General features: G+C 42.7%; 1 protein-coding gene and 1 long non-coding RNA gene across 3 annotated transcripts in view; one reads left to right on the top strand and one right to left on the bottom strand.

Annotated features, from left to right (window-relative positions):
* ANKRD55 (ankyrin repeat domain 55) overlaps window positions 1–23507 on the top strand; it is a 37271-nt gene extending 13764 nt beyond the window's left edge. For both annotated transcript variants that reach the window (XM_080972672.1, XM_080972673.1), the window contains 7 exons: window positions 1812–1872; window positions 4119–4247; window positions 8676–8860; window positions 10223–10390; window positions 14404–15062; window positions 17078–17179; window positions 21757–23507. In XM_080972672.1, the coding sequence (XP_080828798.1) occupies window positions 1812–1872; window positions 4119–4247; window positions 8676–8860; window positions 10223–10390; window positions 14404–15062; window positions 17078–17179; window positions 21757–22037 (1585 nt within the window). In that variant the 3' untranslated portion in view covers window positions 22038–23507. The remainder of the gene's footprint in view (window positions 1–1811; window positions 1873–4118; window positions 4248–8675; window positions 8861–10222; window positions 10391–14403; window positions 15063–17077; window positions 17180–21756) is intronic.
* On the bottom strand, window positions 1249–21743 carry LOC308458457. Its single transcript, XR_013977433.1, has 2 exons — window positions 21347–21743; window positions 1249–4317 (listed from the first exon to the last, which is right to left on the bottom strand). It is a non-coding gene; the product is annotated as an uncharacterized lncRNA (long non-coding RNA).
* Window positions 23508–25140: the final 1633 nt, after the last annotated feature.

The raw sequence follows: 25140 nt of genomic DNA, 5'->3' as shown, positions 1-25140 counted from the left end.
TTTGGTGGGCAAGTGCAAATTTGTCAGTTCAGCTGTAGTACAGCCAAGGTATGGTTTGTCTAAATAACTATTTGAACTGGAACATGCAAGAAGGAAGCATGTGAAACAGGACTTGTTGTTCCCATGGTGCTAAACCTTAGTTTGATGTTATGGTAAATGCAAAATTCACATTGCAATAAATTAATGCCTCTCTTGCCATATCTCTTACCACCAAAAGGTAACTCAAAAAAACCAAACATCCTGGAGTATATTGCTGAATTGGGGCAAGTCTATAGTTATATACTGTAGATTTTTCCTAATGGTGGCATTCATATCCATGAAGATCTATTTTCCGTCGTACAGTGGTACCTCGGGTTACGTACTTAATTCGTTCTGGAGGTCCGTTCTTAACCTGAAACTGTTCTTAACCTGAAGCACCACTTTAGCTAATGGGGCCTCCCACTGTCACTGCGCTGCCAGAGCACAGTTTCTGTTCTCATCCTGAAGCAAAGTTCTTAACCCAAGGTACTATTTCTGGGTTAGCGGAGTCTGTAACCTGAAGCATATGTAACCTGAAGCGTATGTAACCCGAGGTACCACTGTACTGTAGGTTTGTTTCATTTTAAAAAAAAAATATTTTGTGGTTTATTATTGTTTATATTTTGAATTTGATATATAGGGGGGCACCAAAATCTTTCAGGTGTTTAGGGCCTCTCAAGGTCTTAATCCGGCCCTGGACATAGTCAGATAATTTAACTTGAGAACAAGAGGCACACTAGTGCACACAACTTGAGCATTCCCTGCTTTGACATGCCTATCCTAGAGTAAGAAAACAAATCCTGGAGCAGTTGCCTTAACCTGATGTGTCAGCCAGCACTCATGCTTTGTTTCACCCAAATAAACCATGAACAGGAAACCAATGATGACCCCTGGCTTCTTCTTTGTTTGGAGAAAAACCATAAGCCCTGGTTTGCACATAATGCTAAGCCAGTTGCTTTCTCCCCTTTAGCAAGGGACTATAGAGGGAGGAGTGCTCGACTCGCGACGGGACAGCGAAAAGTGAGGCCGCGTGGCTGGCGCAGCAGCAAGTTAAGCTGCCGTCCACACCCCCTCAAGCCACCTGGTTGGACGCTTGCCCGTGGGCGTGGTGTGCCAGCCAGGTGAGTGGGTGGCAGGGGGCTAACGCCCCCTGCTTGAGGCGGAGATCGGCTCCCGCCCACTACCCCTCCCCTCTTTGCAGGAGGAGAGTCTTTATCATTGGTGGTGTGATAATTTTTTATTTATTTTATATTCTTTATTGAAAAATAAAAAGAATAAAATACAAGTGCAGAGGAAGACACAAAAAAGAAAAAGAAACAAGGTCTGGTTAACTACAATAACAAGTTGTCCATCCCCCCTTCTTGTAATGTACACAATATCTTTTTTTCTGTTTCGTTTTCTACATGGGTACTATTTCTTATTTTTTAACACAGTGTGATAATGTGACACTGGATCTGAACCATATTTGGGGAAGTATGTGAACAAGGCCATTGACTCTAAGGTTCTAGCTTTTAGGCTTATACAGTACTGTTAAAAACATTGTTTAATTAAAGCTTCAGTAAGTTTATTGTGCTTGTCAAAGGCCGTGACAAAAGCATAGAAACTCAAACAATTAATAAAGTTAAGTACATTTAGGTTCCATTGACTTCGTGAAGTGAAAGCTAGGCACATGTTTAATTGTTATGTCACTATGACATAAAGGTGCTTCGTCCTTACTGAAATGGGACCATGACTTTCTCTGAATTTTGTTTTGCCTTTTATTTTGACGTGGAATGTCACTTTGTCCTCCTCAGGCTTTTATCTGTGCTGCTACAGCAATCGGATCTCAGCGAAATCAACCACCAGGACAATGAGGTAAGCAAACTAGTATCCCCTAAATTGTTGTGTGGTGTATAAAGATTGTTATTGATGGGTGAAGGAGTGTTTCATGCTTAACTCTAGCCCAATGGTTGCCATTAATCTGATTTGAACTGATTTTATAATGAAATGATTTTAGAATGTTGTATCATTTTACTATTGTTAGCCACTCTGAGCCTGGCTTCGGCTGGGGAAGTCAGGATATAAATAAAATATTATTATTATTATTTATTATTATTATTATTATTATTATTATTATTATTAATCTGAGGGTTGGTTCACACAGACATTTAGCATCCACTTGGCCACTGCTTTTTCTAGAGAAAGAGGTGTGGAAGTCACCATGAATGCTTCCCTTGTTCTCTTATAATGGCAACGGCGCCCAACTGAGAGGTGCCGGAACTGAGTTCCAGTGAGTTCCGGATGAAAAAAAAGCCCTGCACTTGGCCATTGTTGTTTTCTGTCCAGACTACACCATGCTTGGTGAAACAAGCCAACAGAACTGTTTTTCAATGACTGTAAACTAGGATTGAACACACGGAAATACTGTTATAGTTTGTGGGGGTCAGTCTGGATGTTATCAGTAGGTCCCTTCCAAACATGTGATCCTGTATTTGTGAGGTTATAAGCTATATGAGGAAACCTGCTGAACTGGTCAGACCAGTTTCTTTGTAAAATAATGGCCTTAGCTGGCAAGTTAAGTACTTCCATTTACATGTCCAAAAAGATTGATTGCCCTGTGGCCATAGAGACAAATGAGTGGGCCTTTTCTCAGCTCACCTGGCTGGCTGCCATGTCATCCTAAGAGGGATAACAATAGGTGAAGGAGAGCTGTGTTTATGTGAGTTTTGGCTTATGCTGGAAGCTAGAGACACAGAGACTTGTCTTGCTCTGTGCTCAGGGAACCTAATGCGGAAGCAAGACCTGTGCAGTGTTAATGCTGTGATCCCTTCCATCCTATGTTCAGGTTGTATACAGTATGTGTACAAATAAAGCCATCCTAGGCTCGAGCTAGACACATCAAAGAAGTGTTTCAGGAAAACACACTGTAAACTTTGTATGAGAAATCGCGTTGGCAAAAATGGAACTCCACAGTGCCATCTGGTGTCACAGTGTTATAATGCATGTACCACGCATATAAAACACTCTTTATTTACCAATCTAGCTGAGTTCTTAGTCTCCATTCCAAGGAAACTGCACCCTGGGTAAGCACTGACACCCTGGAGTCTCTCATCGATTGGCGATTGGGAGGCACACATCATTACAGTTGCCTCTATATTCAGAGATCTGTGCCATTGCTTATGTAGCCATAATGGCGCCATGCACAATAGGGAGGTATTAGCAGAATCAGGAAAACACCCAGATTTGCGGACATTAAAAAAGGGGGGGGGGGTTAAAAAAGCCCAATGAGGACTAAGCATGGCCAAGGAGTGCTGGGTTGAGGCACAAGGCCCAGTGAGATAACCTGTTTATCATTCATCCTGATTTGCTCACACAAATCTTACACAGTGGTTAGACTCTGCTTGGCTTTATTGAGCTTTAATTCTAGTTTGTTTATGGGGTGATTATTGCACAATGAGCATTCATCCTGTTATGGTGACTGGGTGTTTGCACATCTTCCCATTAATCATCCATTCATAGAATCATGGAACTGTGGACTTGGAAGGGACCCCAAGAGTCATCTAATCAAATCCCCTGAAATGCAGGAATCTCACACTTTTCAGTGCATAGCTCTGTTACTTTCCTAACCCCCCCCCCAAAGGCCAGGGTGATTTTTTAAAAGTGGGTTTGTTGCACTAGGTCAGGGTTGGGGAACCTTTTTCTCCTGAGGGCTACTGGGCAACCATCTCAAGGCCACATGCTGGACCAGGGACAGGGGCAAAAGTGGGTGCAGCAATTAATGTAAATGTTACTTTTGTCCAATGGGCTACTTTCACCACACATTCACACGCCCCTCTAACCTCCATCCGGGACAGGAATAGGCATCCCCAGAGTTCAAAGACACATTCCAGGCAGGCAAAGGCCTTTGGGGTGTGAATCAGGGGTGTGAATACCACCACACCACCCCCTGTAAATCAGTGCACAGTCTCCACAGAGGTAGTGCTAGGTCCAGGCAGGATGGCGGTTGCTTTTGGCTCCCTCATAGACATAGGCAGATCTGTTGTTTCATAACCTTATTATCCCTACTTCTAGGGCTGTCATGCATTGCCCCAAGCTTTGATGTCCTCGGTTGTGATTTTCAGGGGATGACGTCTCTTCACTGGTCTGCGTTCCACAATCGACCCCAGCACACGCAAATTTTGCTGCATAAAGGAGCTGATCCGGTGTTGGTGGACAAAGATTTTAAAACAGCTCTTCACTGGGCAGTCCAGGTATAGTACGGTTGTCAAAAGCAAATGTGTCTCTTCATTTGATCCTGTTGTGTTCCATAATGTGAAACCACTGAAAGTAAAAACAACAACAACAAATGAGTACAGTGGTACCTCAGGTTACATACGCTTCAGGTTACAGATTCCGCTAACCCAGAAATAGTACCTCAGGTTAAGAACTTTGCTTCAGGATGAGAACAGAAATTGTGCTCCAGTGGTGCGGCGGCAACAGGAGGCCCCATTAGCTAAAGTGGTGCTTCAAGTTAAGAACAGTTTCAGGTTAAGAATGGACTTCCAGAACAAATTAAGTACTTAACTCAAGGTACCACTGTAATCTGTAAGATGAGCATGGGAAGTATATATTTCTCAGGATCCCAAATCTGCCTGGGGATCTATAGAACCTTTTTCTTAAGAGTTCATCCAGTTTTGTTTCTCAGACACACCATTTGTAGTTAGGGAAGCAGAGGAAAGAATGCGACCAGGATTTGGCCATAAGGACAGATTTTTTTTTAAAAAAAGAATTATTTCGCCTCTTATAAAAAGGCATAGAATTATGTCACTGTTTGTTTTGAATATGTCAGCGTGAGTTACGTTCATACACCCACAGCTACCTTCAACATTCAAAGAAATGATTCACCTTTGTACAAACCGGCTCACCACAAAGGCTGCTTAATAAAAAGAAATGTAAAATCACTGGCTTGTGGTTGAAAGAGGGGTGGAAATGGAATGTACCACTGGCTTAAAAGACACCTGCTAAGATCCAAAAATATACATTTGCGCAAAGGCTTCAGCCAGGTCCCCCACCGGCACATAGTGTATTTGAACAAATGCCCAGCATGAACAGAGAAGTGCCAAGCCAGGCAGCTACAGCTGCCATCAACACCAGTATCCACAATGCCTCTGGGGTCTGCCTCCAATTTAGTGTCCCTCTCTGGTGGTCCATTGAGGCCCAAAGGTGATCCAAGTAACTGAAGATGGAAGCTACAGGTGCCTGACCCAGGGCTTCTCTTCACAGCACAGGACTGAGGGAGAACTGGATGGCAGGAGGTAAAGCTGCTGCTTTCAGGGGCTCTCATCCCCATTGCTACCCACCCCCCGCTGCCACCAGCCTCCACCTGTCCCTGTTGCATCTGCTATCTGGTAAGCTCATCTGGGAAATCCCTAAAAGGGTGGTGTTTTGGGGGGGTCTAGGGGATGTGCTGTGGGTTAAACCACAGAGCCTAGGACTTGCTGATCAGAAGGTCGGCGGTTCGAATCCCCGCATTGGGGTGAGCTCCCGTTGCTCGGTCCCTGCTCCTGCCAACCTAGCAGTTCGAAAGCACATCAAAGTGCAAGTAGATAAATAGGTACCACTCTGGCGGGAAGGTAAACGGCGCTTCCGTTCGCTGCTCTGGTTCACCAGAAGGGACTTAGTCATGCTGGCCACATGACCTGGAAGCTGTACTCTGGCTCCCTCGGCCAATAAAGGGAGATGAGCGCCGCAACCCCAGAGTCGGCCACGACTGGACCTAACAGTCAGGGGTCCCTTTACCTTTACCTAGGGGCCCCCTACCCCTTCACACCTGGCTCAGGAAGTTTTTAACTTGCTTTTTCCTTCTTTGAACAACAGGCCCTTAAGTCTTAAAGTGAATCCCTTTTCTGAATCTGTTTTAAAAGTGTTTTGCTATGCTTGACAGGGCACTGTTTTTCCAGTCCCCTTTGGGAGCACAAAACTAGTTCATTGGATCCTGGCCATCATTTGCTATCTACCCATTGGGATCATTTTTTTTTAATGATGCTGCCAGGGGACATAAGCAGAGCTGGGTGAAATACATATGGTTGAGCAATCTAAAACTGTATTTCAAATGGGCATTAAAAATATTTTATTTGTGGTGCAGTAATACTCAGAATGGACTCTAGGTTTAGATTCCTCTTGATAAAAAAGAGCAGTGGAGACCTAAAGTGTCTTTGTAATGTTTGCTCTATTTACAAATACTCAAGCAGAGCTTACGTGGAGACAAACAAATAGCAGATCTGCAGAGAAACATGGAGACTCCAATGAGCTTCACCTTCAGCTGACTCATAGCTCTCTCTGTCCCTTTCTTTGTAGTATCACATTCAAAACTCAAATCTGCTCTTTTGCAGTCTCTCTGGCCCTACCCTTGCGCTGTAAATGTGTCATGTTCTCCAAGCTGTGGTGGCATCTCATTCAAAACCATAAAGAGATCTCCAGCTATGAGGAGAACTTAATCATTGGCTCCCATTGATAACATATAAACTGACCGTTTACCACTATTCAGAAGCAACCCACCCGACAGAAGCACTTCTAACACCAGTTTTGCAAAGATTTGACTAAGAGAAGTAAAACAGATTTAAAAGGCACTAGTTATAGGGAGGGATGCATTTATCAAATCTATTGTAATAGATTGAATATTCTCACCCTGATTCCTCAGGTTTGAAGAACCACTTTTCCCAACATCTCTCATTCTCCCTTGATTCACCCCCTAATCAATCTTCTGGTTTGTCATCCTGGGATGTTGTTGGCTCCTGGGCTGCCCCTTGCCTTCCAAGTTCATTTCTGGGCACAACTCAAAGTGCTCCCACTAATGATTAAAGCCCTAAACAACTTAGGCCCCGAAATATCTGAGTGACCACCCCCCCAGACACCCCCCCCAGGGTGTTAAGATCAGCAGAGAGAGCCCTCTTGGTAGTTTGACTGCCCTCAGAAGTTCAGTGGGGTGCTGCCTCAGGAAAGGGCCTTCCCTGGGGCAAACCCTAAGTTGTGGAATTCCCTCCTCGCAGAGGTGTGGCTGCCACATTCACTATACAGCTTCTAGCAAATGCTGAAGACATGCCTCTTTACCATGGCTTTTGACACCTGATATGTGTGTTTTGAGGACCCACCCTATTACTGTGACTGTAATTTGTTTTAAACGTTTTGAATACTGAATTTTAAATTGTTGTAATCTGCCCCAGAACCTACTAGTGAAGGGCAGGTAGTAAATTTAATAATAATAAAGCAACAAGGCTGGACTCATACAGTGGTGTAGCGTGGGGGGTGCCAGGGGGGCCGGCCGCACCGGGCGCAACATGGGCGGGGGGCGCGCTCGCACTAGCAGCTCTCTGCCCCTACTAAAATCCACGGGTTAGGGAGCCCGCGCTCGCTCGGCTTGGCGAGGAGGTCGCGGAAGGGGGAGAGCGAAGCCTTCTGCCGCGGGCAAAAAAAGGAGAGGAAGCCGGGTGGGCGGGCGGGCGGGCTGGCTGGCGGGGGTCTGGCTGCGCCTGCTGCTGCCGGTGCAGGGCAAGGCAAGCAGAGCGAGGAGGAGAGAGAGGGGAAGGGGGAGGAAGCAGCTAGGAAACGCTGCGGTGTGGAGGAGGAATCAATTAAGGAGAGAAAGCGAAAAGCCTTGGAGAAAGGGAAAAAAGGAAAGAAAAGAGGCAGCTCCAGGAGAGCGCGGGGGAAAGAGAAGCCTCGCTGCTGCTGCTGCTTGGGAGAGTAAATTACTGTACTTGCCTTGCCCCGGGTTAGGGGGCGCAAATTATTTGCCTTGCCCCGGGTTAGGGGGCGCAAATTACTTGCCTTGCCCCGGGTGCTGATAACCCACGCTACGCCGCTGGACTCATAGCAACCACTTTGATGAAGAAAGGGTAGCTGTGGTACTCTCTGCATTAGAGACTACTATATTATTTCCACATCTCACAGTTGTTTGTTTGTTTGTTTGTTTGTTTGTTTGTTTGTTTGTTTCTCCCCCTCCCCGCTTCCTCCCAAAGAAGCTCAGGGCAGGAAACAGACAAGTAATAAAACCTATCCTGCTGCCAAAAGGAATTTTTTCCTACCGTTAACAACAAATTGTCTTCTAAAGCACAAGTTACCATTCAGCGGGGGGGAAACCCCTGAAAATGCTCTATTCGTGAGTCTCAAACTCTGATTGACACTATAAAAAGGTAAAGGGATCCCTGATCATTAGGTCCAGTTGCGGACGACGCTGGGGTTGTGGCGCTCATCTCATTTTACTGGCCGAGGGAGCCGGTGTACAGCTTCCAGGTCAGCATGACTAAGCCGCTTCTGGTGAACCAGAGCAGCACACGGAAACGTCATTTACCTTCTCGCCAGAGTGGTACCTATTTATCTACTTGCACTGGTGTGCTTTCAAACTGCTAGGTTGGCAGGAGTAGGGACCGAGCAACGGGAGCTCACCCCGTCACAGGGATTCAAACCGCTGACCTTCTGATCGGCAAGCCCTAGGCTCTGTGGTTTAACCCACAGCGCCACCCGCGTCCCGCTACATCAGTTTAAATTTAATTAACAGACTGGTTGAAAGCTAAATATAAAGCACATGCCTTTGTAGTGCATGAGGGAACATCACAAACACACAAAGTTAGTAGGAGCAGGAGTTGCTGTTCATTACGTCTTCTTCTTTGCAAGCACACACATATATGGTTGGTTTTCAGAGCGGCAATCGGATCCTTTGCTCTATCATCCTGAGCCACCGCCAGGGTCCGTCGATCATAAACTACGACGATGAGAACGGGAAGACTTGCCTCCACATTGCTGCCGCTGCAGGATACAGCGACATTATCAGTGAGCTGGCTAGAGTCCCAGAATGCAACCTGCAGGCCCTCGACGTGGATGACAGGTGACCATGGAAACCAACTGAAAAGAGCTGCAGAGCTCTGGCAGGGGCCCTCGTTGTTTTTTGACCTACAGTGAAGGAGGTTTGGCGGCTTTCTTATGAAACGTGTCCCCTAATGAAATGATACTCTCCATGGATCCTCCTTGCTCAGCAACAACTCAGCAAGTGGGTTCCTTAACCTTTACTGTTACGGTTCTGTAAAGGAGAAAAAGCAAGTGTTTTTGGAAGGCGTTTCTTAACATGTTGTTTGCTTAAATGTTGGCCAGAGTTGATTTTGTGGCACCACGGCTCAATAGGGAGGAGGTTTGTGAGTTATTATCTAATAAGTAATAAGGTAAAGGAGGAAGTGCTTCTTGCACGTCTGGGGTTTAAAAGGGAAAGGTTTACAGGGTAGACGATAGGAATCTCAGGTAGGCTTTTGCCCTTTCAAACAGAGGGCTCCTTCAAATTGGGAGCTGTCTTCTGACAGCCCTTCAAATAGAGGACAGTCCCCTGTAACATGGAGCGCATGGCCTCCCTAGGTCCCAGAAGCTCTCATTTTATTTTAAAAAGTCTACTGTAAAAAGAAGAAAAGCCCACAATAGATAAGCATTTGTGTTTTTAGAACCAAAAGTCAGTATAGAAATATTTTATAATTTTTAAAAAAGAGTTTCAAGATATAAGGAGATCTTTTTTTTTAATTGTTAAGAATGCTTTAACACTATGGTGTAAAAGCATATAATATCCATTTTATAAAATAAAGTAAAGCTCATGTAAATGATCTTGGAGCACTGAGGTTAAGCAGGTGTGGACTGGGTAGTTTTTCTGGATTGGAGACCGTTAGGAGCCCCATGTAAAAGTTGAATGCAGAAATAATAAACAAACTTTTTAAAAAAACAAACCTCTCTCCAAAACACAATTTAACACAGAGAATTCAATCTTCAAATATTTGTGCTGTGATGCAAAACTTTGATCTCAGGACAAAGTCCTACTGGCAAATCTCAAATTACATCCATGTGTGAGATCTGCAAATATAATATTGGCTGTGCTGCCTAAATCCAGGTTTCTTTGGCTGCTTAATGTTCAAATTCAACTCTTTTGAAGTAGAGTCAGAGGAACAATGGAGGTGGTATTTCACAGGCAAGTATCAAGAAGATTAACTGGACCTGATTGCATCTCATGAGCTCCAGGAATCTTACAAAGTCGTGCTTTGTAGGAAGTGGTGAACTACTATGTTGCCTCTGACATGTAATTGCATTAAAATGAACAGTTGCCATGCCTCAAAAATCCTGACTCCATAGAGGTGCTCCACCTCCTCAGCTGGTTGTTTTCGTCTGAATTTAAACAGCACAAAGCTATAAAATGATTTGTTTTTCTGCTCTCTAGGACACCTTTGCACTGGGCTGCAGCAGCAGGAAAAGCTGACTGTGTAAAGGCCTTGTTACAACTGGGGGTGGATTGCAGCCCAAGAGACATCAATGAGAACACCCCCCTGACCTATGCTATGTACTGTGGGCACACAGCATGCATCAAACTGCTGTCCCAAGAGAACAGGTAAAAACCTTCCCTTTTCACTTCTCCCAAAATAGCAAATAGGAAGAATTTTAACCTTGGAGCTTATCAGGTTGTCCCTTACTGTAGTTTTCCTTACTGTAACCCCTTACTGTAGTTTTTGAGAGCCAGTGTGGTGTAGTGGCTAAGAGCGGTAGACTCGTAATCTGGGGAACCGGGTTTGCGTCTCCGCTCCTCCACATGCAGCTGCTGGGTGACCTTGGGCTAGTCACACTTTTTTGAAGTCTCTCAGCCCCACTCACCTCACAGAGTGTTTGTTGTGGGGGAGGAAGGGAAAGGAGATTGTTAGCCACTTTGAGACTCCTTAGGGTAGTGATAAAATAGGGTAGTGATAAAGTGGGGTATCAAATCCAAACTCTTCTTCTTCTTCTTCTCTTCTTTCCCTGAGGACCTTCACCCTGCTTCCCCACTTCCCACCCAACGTAATAGCCACACCATTGCAAACTGAGTTGCAAAGAACATAGGAAGCTGCCTTATACTGAGTCAGGCCATTGGTCCACTAGCTTGGTGTTGTTGGCACTGGCTGGCAGCACCCCTTCAGAGAACGAAACATGAGTCTCTCACAGCCCTACCTGGAGATGGCAGGGATTGAACTTGGCACCCGTCTGTATGGAAAGCAGATGCTATATCACTGAGCTATGTCACTTTTCCAGATTCTATTTTTGAGTTGAAACTATTCTGTGAGGTCATTTAAAAAAAAAAAAAGAAAGAAAACCCTCCTGAAAATTCATCAGCATTTTACAGTTAATTTCTCCCAACAAACACATTTTATGTTCAGTTTTGACTAATGTTCATATTTTTGCAAGCTATTTCTCTTAATATAATGTGATTTTCCATGTTATTCTCACCAATATGGTCACTTTCATGAACATTTACCTCTAATATATGTATTTTTGTAAACATTGGTTGGCAAACTGCATGGTAAAATTCAGATAAAGGCAAAATTCAAGCAATAGCCATGTGTCAGTTTGCATATTGCTTTAGAAAGTGTGAATTTGATAGATTCTGCTTTAAATGAGAACCTGAATCAAATTTCTTCCTCATCCCTAGTTGTAACAGCATTTGTGATGATTAACAAAACTCTCCACAATACCAGTGCCATTTTGAGAACTATTTTCATATTGTGTTATTGTGTTTTTAGCCTCAAGTACTTTCCACTAAAGCTTAGAATAGGGGTGTTGAACTACATCATCCCTGACCACAGCCCTGAGGCAGGTGGAAGTTCACCAATATTGGGAAGGTCACAGGTTCCCCATCCCTAATTTAGAAGTTGTGAGGACACTGTCATTATATAGTTTAGTCACTAGGTTTCATTGCACTTAATTGCATCTGGGTGGAGCATGGGTAGGCAAACTAAGGTCCATGGGCCGGATCAGGCCCAATTGCCTTCTGGATCTGGCCCATGGACGGTCCGGGAATCGCCGCATGGATTGCCAGCACACACGTTCTTTCCCTCTCCCTCACACGGTGGCGGCAGCACCTCCTCCCTCCCTCCTCCTATCTTCTCCCCGCCCTGCCTAGAGGAGGAAGGGGGCTGGGCTTTGTTGGTGCCAGCAGCAGCAGTGCTCAAGCGGCCACCATTTTAAGCAGCCCCTCTCCGGAGCCCTTTCGCGGCTGCTCATTGTCCCGCCACCGCCAGCCCCTGCCGCTCGCAAGACACAGGTAAGCAGCCACTGGGGCTTGTGGTGCCTTGGATCATTTCCCCCCCAAAATATAGTCTGCCCCCCCCCCACAAGGTCCGAGGGACAGTGGACCAGCCCCTTGCTGAAAAAGTTTCCTGACCCCTGGGGTGGAGTCAGGAGTTGGTGCTGCTATGCTCTTGTTTAAAAGAGACAATAAAGTTTTTGTTGTACTTCCTGACTGGAGAGTCCTCTAGCTTTCCATCAGAGAAAGGCACTGGTTTTATTAACATTCAAGTAGTGAACACAAACAAGGCTACCTTCCTCTCACATCAGTGCCGCACATATAAAACAAAAATGTACCTTTTGCTTTATATGTTTGTAGTTGCAACCCCAGGCTTTATATACACCATACATTTAAAGCACACACAAAATCCTGGGAACTGTAGTTTACCCCTCCCAGAGCTACAGTTCCCAGCAACCTTAACAAACAGTGCCCATAATTCTTTGAGGGGAGAAATGTGCTACAAATTTGCTTCAAAGGTATCAGGAAGGATTCAGCTAATGAGTCCTGTCAATGGAATCTCTGAGCAAGGGCAGGTTATAAATCTGAACTGGAATTTGTGAGACTAGAATCAGCCAGTCATGCAGTCTTTGTTCACTGTTCTAAATTAAGTTCAGAACAGACAAACAAACCCTAGATTAGGTTTCAGTTTACATAATCCTCAATCTGATACATATCACATTCAAAGAGTCACGGACTATATATAAAAGAGAGTTCTTTAGATATCTAAGTGCAGTTTGAGAGATCTACCTTTGCATGCACATTCATTTTTTTCTGTCCCTTAATAGTTTCTGATCAAACATGTTTTGCAGGTTTTAGTAGTACTTCAAGAACCTGCAAAGCCTGTTTTGCCAGAGATCAATTGAAGCAGGCAAAATTATGTATACCCAAGGAGTCTATCATATCATCATTAGGTACATCCTTAGAGCTGTGGTGGTTGTCCATTTGTTCTGAGTTACTGCCAGATTCGCTTGCAAAAGAGGTTCATGGTTTTCTTTAAAATACCACCACGTACTGAAAAAAATCATTCTGGATACAAGATTTAACAATCACACAACTGCCCTACTAAATGGCAATGCACTATGAATCCTCTGTGCCTTTCGTATCAATATGCTCTCCATTTTTGAGGACAGTCATCTATGAAGGTGGAAATTTAGCAATGTTTCCCCCCAGTCTTCTGAATATTACATTTCTCTGCCCTTCCCCACCCTCCGGTTAATGACTACAACTAGCCTTCTTTCCTGTGCTGTGAAGTGTGAGAGTGAAAATGTTTAAGCCTCTTTTCCGATAAATTTTCAGCAAACTGCAGTACACTTCCTGTAAAGGTTTAGCAGAAGCTCACTACTTTGAGAACAATCCTCTTGCTGCAACCGTACAGAGTTTAGGATATTGGTTGGTTGGTGGGGTTTTTTAAAGTTAAAACTAGAACCCACTCCCAGTGTTATAGAGCTGCAAAACTATGTTGTTTGTTGATTAAAAATAAAAATCTCATTATGCCATAATCCTGAGATCAGGCATTAAAATTGTATAAATGTAGCTGGTTCTCTTAACCAGCTTGTGAGCTTCAACTTTATCTATGTGTAACATTTTATTTAAGATAAACTTTTTTCGAATATTGGAGAATGCTGCTGGGATATATGTTTATCATGACTTAGCAGACATATCAATAGGTCTAAAAATAGCATACCAGTTGAAAAATGAATATTAATTCTGTGTACTTTCACTATTGCAAGAATTTTATCTGCAGAAATGTAGAAACATCCTTTTTAAGTTTAGGAAGTAACTATTGCACAAATTATGGGAATGGACTGAAATTCTTAAATTAACAGCTATATTGAAAGACCTAACAGGATTATGTTGCAAAAAGTAACCTATAGACATGGATCCCTGTGATTAAATATATTAGACAGAAGTTAGTTTTTAAAGGAACAGAGGTAGAATTAAAGTACTCTGAATTACTTTTTGTATGTTCAGTACGTTTGTGTGTGTTTTTGTGTGTGTGCAGATAAATTGGTGTTGTATAATAATAAACATAATGAGTAGTGTTAAACCTGATTTTTGAGAATAGAAGTATATGATCTTGTGAAAATTGCAAAAGTTGGGATATAAATTTGTGGGCGGAATTACATGTTTTAAATATGGGTATGATGGGTGACATTGTTTATTTAATAGTATTTTAATTAAAAATATTTTTTCAAAAGTCTCAAGTTTCGTTTTTGTTTTTTAAGTAGAGATTCTAAAGCGCTATAGTTTTCTTTTCTCACCATGGATTTGTTTTTTATTATTCTTATTGTTATTATTATTCTTTAAAGATCTGAGTTTGTCCATCAAGTTTCCAACCAGAACAATAAATTCCTGAAGAAGGAAGGCAAATTCAGCATGCTTAACCAAATCTTCTGCAAAAAGAAGAAGGAGGATTGGAAGTCAAACCCAAAAGACAAGAAAAGAGAGAGATCTCAGAGGGACGAAACCTCGGAGGTGGATGACATTATCACCACATTTGACTGCATTATGGATGCCAGCTGCAAAGGCTCCTCTGAGGAATGTGTCACAGCGATTGACTTCAAACGAAGAAGCGCGGACACCAAGAAGTACCTCATCTCAGAGAATAACCCCTCAGACTGCAATGGCCTTCCACCAATAAGAGCCCAGAGTCTCCCGCCCATTACTGTGGGTCATTCTTTTTTAACAGCTTCTCACACAACCCCTAGCATGAATTTGGGTACTGACATCCACCATTTTGTACACCAGTCCCAAAAAAGCAGAAGTGAGCATGATTTGTCAGATCAGAGGAGCAGCCGTCAAACCCTGGACAATCCTTGGAAAGTTGACACCAACCAAATACTCACATGTAAAGTCTGGACAGCAATGCCTTCTGATAATAAATGGATAGGCGGATTGTACCCGGAAAGATCCAGTCATGTGCTGTTGTGCCCTCCCCATCTTCCCCACCTGCCCAATTCTCCATCAGGTAATTTCCCCCCTCCTCTCTGTATTTATTGCATGTGATCCACGAAGGCCCATAAGTGCTTAGAATGGCATCATTGCATGCAGCAGTCAGAGCTGTGCTTATTGTTCTCAGTATGACAGTTTCCGTACTGAAGAGTCAAGCCCCTATTAAGCTGAACTGTGGCTTTTTTCTTCAGAAGTGGGAATGAATAAACCCTACACAGTACACAGCATTCTCTTCCACACACTCGTCATCCGTCCCCTTTTTGGACATAATAATGCATATACTCTTTTAGTTCCCAATACTCAAACCAGGGGATCAAGGAAGTAGGATGGTTTTGTTTCAAATAAGGCCAGATCCATTCCAAGCACTGGTCTAGCCATAGCATTACTATAATACCATTTCATTCCTTTTATATTACTTTTCAGTAATAAAAATTACAGTTTTGTTTGTTTTTAATAATCAAATTCTTAATTTAGCGCCACCTTCTGTTACCATCATGCATGGATGGCCAAGTTACAATGTAAGCCTTTATTCCATACAGATATCTAAATTAATGGGGAGTGGATTTGCACATGTACTAATGTCTCCATTTGTGAAATACCATCCTTCTTTCTATTCATCTGGCACCAAACTTCACAGTTATTAGGAACCTGGTAATAATTGTTTCATTTTCCCAGCCAGGTTTTTTAGCTGGGATGGATGAGTTTGAATATTTTAAATATACAGCGGTACCTTGGTTGTTGAACTGTTGTTCTGGGAGTCCGTTCAACTCCTGAAACCGTTCAGAAACCAAGGCATGGCTTCCGTTTAGCTGCAGGCGCTTCCTGCACTCAAGCGGAAGCCGCGTTGGATGTTCAGCTTCTGAAAAATGTTCACAGACCGGAACACTTACGTCCAGGTTTGTGGTGTTCAGGAGCCAATTTGTTCAGGAGCCAAGCTGTTCAAGTACCAAGGTACCACTGTATATCATAAAACACAACCACAAAATAATAGCAAATGGTTGTGTGTATCTGCAAGGCATCTGGAATGGCTTCTGGTTTGTGTTTTTAGAAATGAACACTTACTGGATTTAGAACCGGCATTTATTCCAATGACAGTGTCTGTGGTTAGTGCTGTGGGATTATGTGTTGCACAGTTTTACCACTGGCACAGGCAATTTCTCTTGGATTGCTTTCGTGAATATCATGGCTCAAGCATGCACAATCTGTTATATTTCAATTGATACTTTCAAAAATTGGAATGGAAACTCATGAAAGCTGTAAGCTTACACTGGTGAGATCTCTGCTGAGAACTAGTTCCTTGGCTCACATTCTATAGCAAAAATTGGCCATCCTGGTACATTTTAGTATCACAACTGGTGAGCACTGGACTGTTGTTCATGGTGCAGATCTTACAAGGTATCACAAAACCTAAAGTGCAGTTGGGGTACATGTTCATCATGGGTTAAAAAGCCCATATTTTGCTGTCACTGCAAAGCTCTTATGGAGTTCCTGAAATTTAAGGCCAAACTAGATGTAATGTGAGCAATTGCCTGTGTTTTTTATTATGCTAGCTAGCGGGTCTAGGATGTGTTTACTAGCCATGATGGCTGTACCCTAACACCACTTTAAGAAGCATTATGCCTCTGAATGCCAATTGCTGTGAATCACAGGTGGGCAGAATACTGCTGTTCTCATGTTCTGCTTGCCATATGCCTCTGATTGGCCACTATGAGAACAGGATGCTAGACTGGATGGGTCTTTAACCTGATCCCGCAGGTCTCTTCTTATTTTCTGTTATAACTCTTTTTCCTTATGCCCTTTCCCCAAGATAAACCATGCCTGCTTTGAGGTAGGGAGACAGCGGCACTATCTGCATGTAGGATAATACTGCTTTGTTGATCACTTGGGAGGTGAGAGAAAGGAAAGGGGCTTACAGAATCAATCTGCACCCTCTTTTTCCCCTGCCCTCACCCCCATATCCCACCCTTGTTAGGCTCAGTGTCTTTTCAAAACAAACACAATTTGTGTGTCTGTATTTTCCTCCCATTTCAGGGGAAAGCTTTCAACAAGCAATTCTAGAACGACCCAAAGTAAAAGAACTAACACCCATTCGGAACAACTTGGCTCCCATACTAAACCACTGTGTTCAGAAAGGTAAGCGTATTATCTATGTGTAATCTGTAAAAAATGATGGTTTACTGGCCACTTCCTCATCCCCCGCCCCCCAAAAATGCTTAATCCAGATCATCTAAAAAATATTCTGCAAAGCTTTAGGTCAGGTGTGGGGAAGCTTTGGCCTTCCAGATGTTGTTGAACTATGACTCCCATCATCCCTGACTATTGGCCATGCTTGCTGGAGCTGATGGTGCAATGGCGCAACATCACTTTTTTCCCCTGGCGCCGTTGGGCCCACCCTCACTTAAATATAGTGCACCCACCTCACAGAACACCAATTACCCAAATTCCTACAAACTACCCCGGATTATCCTATGGGGGACTTGTGTGAGGAAAAACTTAATAATTTGGAGTCTCAGGCAGGATTTGATCAAATAAACAAGAAAGATTTTATTAAACAAAGGAAGTTTATGTCACAATGTGGGTAAAACATAGGATACTTCAGATTATATTGTTATTTCACTTCAGTTCTTCCTCAGTTGTTGCACAGTTGTTGCCTCTTAATACATTGGTTCTTAAACAAGGTGGTACTTCCTGTCAGTTACACACCCCTTTTACAACCCTACTCCTGAGGTACTCCAAGTAACAGACCCAAGGGATCACCACACCCCTCTTAACTGGTTTGGGAGAATCTATCCCCTCCTGACTGGAATGAGTCCTAAGTAGACTGTATCCTCTCAGCTTCTACTTCTCCTGGCTCAGCCTCAGCCTCCCAGTTAATTCCTGGCCTATTACTCTCACAGGATACCACACACTGTCCTTCACACTAAGCTCAGAGACACCTTTCTCTAGCTTTTGATATATTTCTCAGTGTGGATGTTTCTACAGTACCCAGAACCAACTCTCTCTCCTCTCACTCCCTATCTCCCAACCTATTCTCCCAACCTCTATCCCAGCCAAAAACTGTTTCTCCAAATCCTCTCCTTTTCAACTCCCCCTCCTGGAACCCCGGCCAATCATAAGCTGCCGTTCATTAACCATTTGCTGGCAGGGAAAAAGAAAAAGAAAACACTTGGTGAACCAACCTGCCCAGCAAAAACAAACTTTTCCATCACGATGGGAGCTGTATTTCAGCAACAGCTGGAGGGCCAAAGGTTTCCCAGAACTGCGTTAGGTTGTGACCATTGCTTATCCTATTCTTTATTTCTTACTATCAGAGCCAGTACTGTGCACCAATAAATTCCTGTTGCAGTGTAGGAATAGCAGGCTATACTATATTGTAGTACAGTATAGACCTTGTAATGTTGAAAGCCTGGGTGGAAAATGTTCAAAACAAACGTTGGTGTTTTTGTCTGAATCACTTAAAACTCCTGCAAACAAAGTGATTTCTCCAGTAGTTTACCACAAACTCAATTTCCCCCAGTAGTCAGCATGTTGCTTCAGTGGTTTACAGTAGCAAGTGGTGAGGCAAAATATCAATTGCCTAGCAGAAGCACTCTATTTGGAGCACAGTGTTTGCATGGCTTTTCTGGTATTTTTAAAAAAACGTTTCCCAAGTTAATAATTATTCTGTTGTACAAACAGGAATCACATTTTGAAGCTATAATGGGTAACTATACTGTGATCTGGAAAAATAGGCAATACTAGCTGTCAGAGCAACATAATATAAAAACAGTCAGTCTGAAACCACATCCCGATAAGAGCCAATGCTATCAACAGTCATGTGTGACTTGCATTTTGATTAGTTGATTAGAGGAGCTGAGAACCTTTTAAATTAAGCACGATGTTAATTAGTAAAGGCACATCAAGATAAAATTTCTAGCCATTTCCTACTATGGAGAAAGGGTTCCTGCCAAGACAGAGAGAATTTGAATTAAGTTGAATTCAGGTTTAAATGTATATTATAATAAGAAGTAAACTCCACAAAAAGACATAGTGGTTTTTTTAAAAATCGAAAAGAGAAGGGGTGGAAAGCTGTATAGCTTAGGAGAAAACTTTAAAACCTGAACTTTTTAACGGTAAAAATTAAAGAAAAACAAAATAGAATGGGTGTAAAAAGTAAAGAGGAACCACTTAAAAATAGAACTGCAAAAGAGAAGTATGTTATTCAGTGTTTATAACAAGTAGAATTGGCATAAAAAGAGAATAATGATGTCTAAATGTTTCAGGAAATGATATTTCCACATATCATTATTTGTATGAAAACCTGTGATAATAAGTTCTTGTTGAAAAGTGAGGAGCAGCAAACAGCTGCACTTTTGGAAAATGCTATAGTGAGGATAAAATCTACTCAGTAGTCTTGGAGGGAATGGCTCTCATTGTTTGGATCCCACAGAGCAATTGGACAACGAAATCCAGAGAATGATGGGATTTGGCTTGTTCAACAGTAATAACAACACAAACACATCATTTAAAGATGTTATACACCAGACACCTGGTTTTCAATAACACCTTGCTGTCTACCACCAGCACATGGGCCATAGACTTTGAGGGCCAGTTATGGGGAAGCCCAAGTAGCTCTGAAACTGAGATATGAAGTGTTACCATGGTCCCAATCCTGACAACACCATCTCAGGCTGTTTGATCAGTAAGGGAGACCTGGGGGCTGTCTAGTTGGCCCATGGCAGGGCCTTCTTGGTGGCGGTCATACAGACTTCTTCAAACTCAGCCCTCCAGATGTTTTTGGCCTACAAGTCCCATGATCCCTAGCTAGCAGGAGTAGTGGTCAGGGATGATGGGAATTATAGTCTCAAAACATCTGGACCGCTGAGTTTGAGGAAGGCTGTGTTTGAAGAACACCCTCTCTAGTAAGGTGTGTCAGTCTCTCTGATAAACTTTTAGGAGAAGTTTTAAAACATTCCTGCTTATCCAGGCTTTTGATGACTAAAAATTCTGCCTCTGGCATTGCTGAAATGAATGTTTAGAAAGTTGTTCTGAACTGTTTTTGATAAGCTTTAATTGTATTAGTACTGACATGCTTGCTACCTTGGTTTTCTTTTGAGCAGGGGTGCATAACCTGCAGTCCTTCCGATTTTTCTGGACTACAGTTCCCATCAGCCCCAGCCAACATAGCCAGTGATCAGGAATGATGAGAAGTATGTGCACCCCTGCTTTGGAGGAAGGCCTTGAACACAAATAAATATATCTCCCCTCCAAAGCTGCTATTTGCTTTTGGGATATTTAGTACCTTTAGCACCAAAGGCAGCATCCCGTGAAATGTGGATAGCCGCTTCAGACTGAGCATTTTGGTTTTAATGTTATAAGGAGAGTAACAGAGACAGAGAGAATTAAACTTTCCTTTACTTTCCTTCTCCGCTTGCCATATTCCTGAAGCTCCTCAGACTTTCCCTGTTGCAACTATTTACATATAGTTAATTGCATGCAATTGTTAGTGTCATGTCTAATTTGGCTTTGACTTCTGGTGTGAGTGGAGGGATTTGTTTTGCAAAGAAGCAGAAAATAAACCAAACTCAAATGCCTTTCACTCCCCGGTAAAGGAAACTTGCTTATGTAACTATAGGCAGAAGTCACGTAATCTCTCAGTAATTGCCACACTCAGCAAATAAAGTGTTCATTATTGGCTGCTGTGCATTTGGTTGGAGAAAATGAAGAGCCTTGGAAGCAAGAATAATTTTATCTCTGTTATTAGCTATATCAAAATAAAGCTGGCCAAATATTTGTAATATTGGTTTTGTTGTTGTTGTTTTTTAAAAAAGGATATCCATTGCAAAACAGTTAATGTATAGACTGAACAACAACAGCAGCCAATGGAGTACTCGTAAAACATAATTGGGATATTAGAAGAAGTTTAAGGAAATAAGGTTTTAAGTTTATGTTATTTATTAAATTTGTATTTAAATTTGTATCACCTGAAAATCACAGGCAGTTCACAACATCAATTTACAAAATACAAACACAAAATACATAACAAAACAAACAAACTAAAGCAAACCAAGCCCCTCACGCCTGATCTCACAAGCACATTTAAAAGGCCATGGATTGTTCAATCATTCAAAGGCCTGGCTATAGAGAAACGCTTTTGCCTGGTGCCTAAAGATGTGTAATGAAGGCTCCAGGAGAAGCTCCCTAGGGAGAGCATTCCACAAACAGGGAGCCACCACAGAACAGGGATGAATTCAGTTTTGTTGTGACATTCTAAGTGAGACTACAGATAGAGAATTATAAGGGGATGTCAGACACACCTACCCCTCCACATATCATGATCTCAATTCAAAATCCACGTACTGAGTTGATATCTTCATCAAGCTGTCCAGTACAACTCCAGGGTCTGCTTCTTCATCACAACCAGTTCAGACCTAATTAGCATATATGCATAATTAGGGGTGAGGTTGCCTTAGTGGTTTGCAAGAGGCAAGTACCCAGTCTGCCCATGGAAAGCAAGAACAGTTGACGTGTTAAGTGTGCATAGTACAACAGTTAGACAGAGAAGCAGAATGCCAGTATTACGACGGTGCATCTTAAAGCAGTTATGAGCGAGTCATACATACATATTGCCTGCAGCATAGCCCACTAGAGTGCACTAAAAAATATACACCTGACAAGCTGCATTATCTCTTGGTTTGTTCTCTCACTTTTCCCTCTTTGCTTTCTTCCAGCCCAGCTACCACCCAGCCAAGCTTCTCAGGGTGTCAAGGAGACAAAGTCATTGTCTTTAAACTCCTTACGGACTGGTGCCTCTGTTCTCCCACCAGCACTTACCACAAAATCCCCCAAAGCAGGACTCTCTCAGAGTAATTTGCTGTACTCTTTCTTACCAGTGCTGTCAGCAGAGCCTCTCAGAACAAGCCGAGTCCTGCCTGCCATTCCAAGCCAGAAGGAACCCAGCCTCGCGGAAGCACTTAACCAATCGCACTGCAAACCAAACAGCGACAATTAGCTCAAGAATCCAACTGGCAGATAAAAAAACATTTGCTTTCCAATCCATTGTCAATGAGAGAGTTAGCAAACAGACTGTTTTAAAAGTCATGCAGCACTTATCGCAGCAATCTATTGGGGGCATTTATTTAACTTAATAATATATTGGGAAAGTGCTAGCAAATGTGCTGTGGAAACAGAAGGGAGACAATGGAAACACAGTTTTTCTTAACTTTGTTATTTAGGCCTGGGAGCCAAGCAAGAGTGCCTGTTTCCAGTGCCCAGTCAAATGTACTTAATATTTAGCACATGTACATCTCTTTGAGGTCTGATTTGCATACGGTGCCACCTTCAGGAGGCCACTCAAAAGGTTCTACCTGTGCAGGTACTCCAAACACCAGGCATTACATTTAACTGAGTTGTAAGACATACATATGCAGCATTTATATGCCAGTATTCTGTGGCCCAGATGGCAGCCATGTTCCTGTGCAAATGCTCCAAACTTAGTCACCACACAGGCTAAGAACCTTTTAAACAGGATGTCCCTTATATAAAGCATGCACCCAGGTAAGTGCCTTTCAGAACTATCCCCACACAATGGTCTTGTTCATTCATCATGATAGGCCACAGGTTGTCTTCAACCATGGTTTAATTAAGAATGCCCCTGCCCTGCTTCTATTCCTTCTTTGTATTTTTCTGTTTTATGGCTCATGGTTTATTTGAACCAAGAAAATCACGATCCAGGTTCAGATGATGAAAGCCGTACTATGGCTTATTTGGGTGCGGGGGGAATGGCAAGGGGAACAGCATGGAAGGAAGCAAGCACATTCATGATTAAAGAATGGTTTAAGGCAAACAGGCTTGTTTTCCTGTGCAAACCAGGCCAAATGGATGACCCAGTTCAATCATCTCTAAGACCATTTTGAAGGTTGCATTGACTAGTAGGAGTCAAGCACACTTAACTTCCAGCATTTTGTACTCTGAGTGTCGGCAAGGATTTTCTTTTCTTTTTCCCTTTTAATTGGCAAAGGTTTTTAATATATCGAAACAAAATATAAACCAACGGGGGGGGGGGAAATGTTGACTATGACTGTAGAAAATCTATGAACTATAAATAAAACTCATACTTTATAAATTTCTTGATGCTGATTGTCAAGAAGTATGCATTTCCTGTGTTAGGAACTGTTGGTCCCTGTGATCTCTGTGCTAAATATAGTGCAGAAAAGGGCAGACCAACGACGAGCCTTGCCTTTTCAGTTGTATAGTAGATTATTGCAAAAGAAATATATATAATGTATATATTTGCAAATGTACATATCTGCATTCAGCAAACGCGCTTGGGGATTTCTCCACACAATCAGCTTAAACTTATTTGTGGTGCTTTTTCAAGCCATTGCAGCAGCACTGCTATATTGCTCTGTTCACAGTTACTCAGTTTTGCCAGCACCACCATGACAAATAAAGTACCGCTATCTAGGGCTTTTTGCTACAAGGGCATGTGTGGCATTATTATTCTTATTATCATAGTTTTTATTGTTATTTATTAAATTTCAATACCACCCTTCAGCTGAAGATCACAGGGCGGTTTACAATATAAAAACACAAAAATATACAAACCACAATAACAAATTAAAACAATAACCCCCTACACACAAACATAGATTGCTTAATTAGCCAAAGGTCTGAGAGGAGGAGAATGTTTTTGCCTGGTGCGTAAAGATATGTCATGATATACAACACATTCACCAAAGTGTGAAAGGCTGTGGCCTGGTGATTTGTGTGCTAGTTGTTGGTGGCCATCCTCAGGGCCCTACTTTCCCTTCCTTCAGTTCTTTATCTTTAAACTGGACTTGGACCAGTCAGCCCTTCAAATAGAGCACTGTCCTCTGTTATGTGGGGCACAAAGTCACCATTCATTTTCCTTCCTTCCTGCTTTCCTTCTAGAAATAAACAAATAATATTGTTCATTTGCCAGTAAGTGTGGCTAGAAGAATAAGGCATAACTATACAGATTTTCATACTCTTATCTAAAGGAGGTCACACAAACCTATGGGCAGATAAAATCTCTTCCACCACCATCCCACTTCCTGCTCAGAGGGATCTGCTTCTTCTTCTCAGGTTACTCCTTCTCTGGAAGTTCAGATCCTTTCCCTCCATCTCACAAAGGTCATGGTTATTCATAAATCCCTTTCCATCTTCATTATATCTAGCCTAGGTATGTACCTACCTACTAAATTCATAGGGAAATTTCTAAAATCTCTCCCAGACTCTTCTCCCTAAATCTAGTCCCTAGTCCCTCCCAGGCTATTCTCCCTAAATCTGAGGGTCTGTGCTTGGGTGACTGACCTGATACCCCAAGCCCTGTTGAATTTTAAGCTTACAATAGGCACTTGCAGACGGCCTCTTGAGAAGGCTATCAACATCTGCTACTAGCCAAGATATCTGTGCAGACCCTCCAAGTGTCCCTATTTTCCAGGGACGTCCCTGATTTAGAGAAGCCATCCCGTTTTCTGATTTGATCCCAGAATGTCCCAATTTTCCTTAGGCATTGGAGAAATGTTGGAGGGTATGGAATTATGCGAACCCCCCCCCCCCAAGGTGTATGAAGGCAATCCTGTATAGGGAAGGTTTTTCTAAATGTTTAATGTTTTATTGTGTTTTTATATATGTTAGAAGCTGCCCAGAGTGGCTGGGGCAACCCAGTAAGATATGTGGGGTATAAATAGTAAAAATCACCATGGAATGGGACATCCGTATTTTTGTTGGAGAAATGTTGGAGGGAATATCTGTGTAGTATTGTAGGTGACCACAAGCGGGGAGAGTGCTGTTGTATTAATTTACTGTGATGGGACGATGAGCTGCTTGTGTGTAAAATCCTAGTCCCTCAGAGTTTGGTCAAGTTTGCAAACCTCTGTCTGTAACGGAGCCCCTTAAACATGGCTCCGTCAGTCGCTGGCAGATTCCGACAGTGGTTGCTTTCGGAATCGCTTCCAACATAAAAGCTCCTTAACGGAAACACGTCTTCTGGACTCTCTGCGTGACAGTTTCCGGCGAGGAGTGGGTGTCCCTACAGGAGGTCCTGAAACCTCCCCACTGTTTTCGCTGGAAGTGTCTCTGAGCCATCC

This window comes from Podarcis pityusensis (genome assembly GCF_964106645.2).
Source record: "Podarcis pityusensis genome assembly, chromosome: 11".
Taxonomy (NCBI): domain Eukaryota; kingdom Metazoa; phylum Chordata; class Lepidosauria; order Squamata; family Lacertidae; genus Podarcis; species Podarcis pityusensis.
The sequence above is the reverse complement of the archived record's forward strand: the minus strand, read 5'-3'. Positions and strand labels throughout refer to the sequence as shown.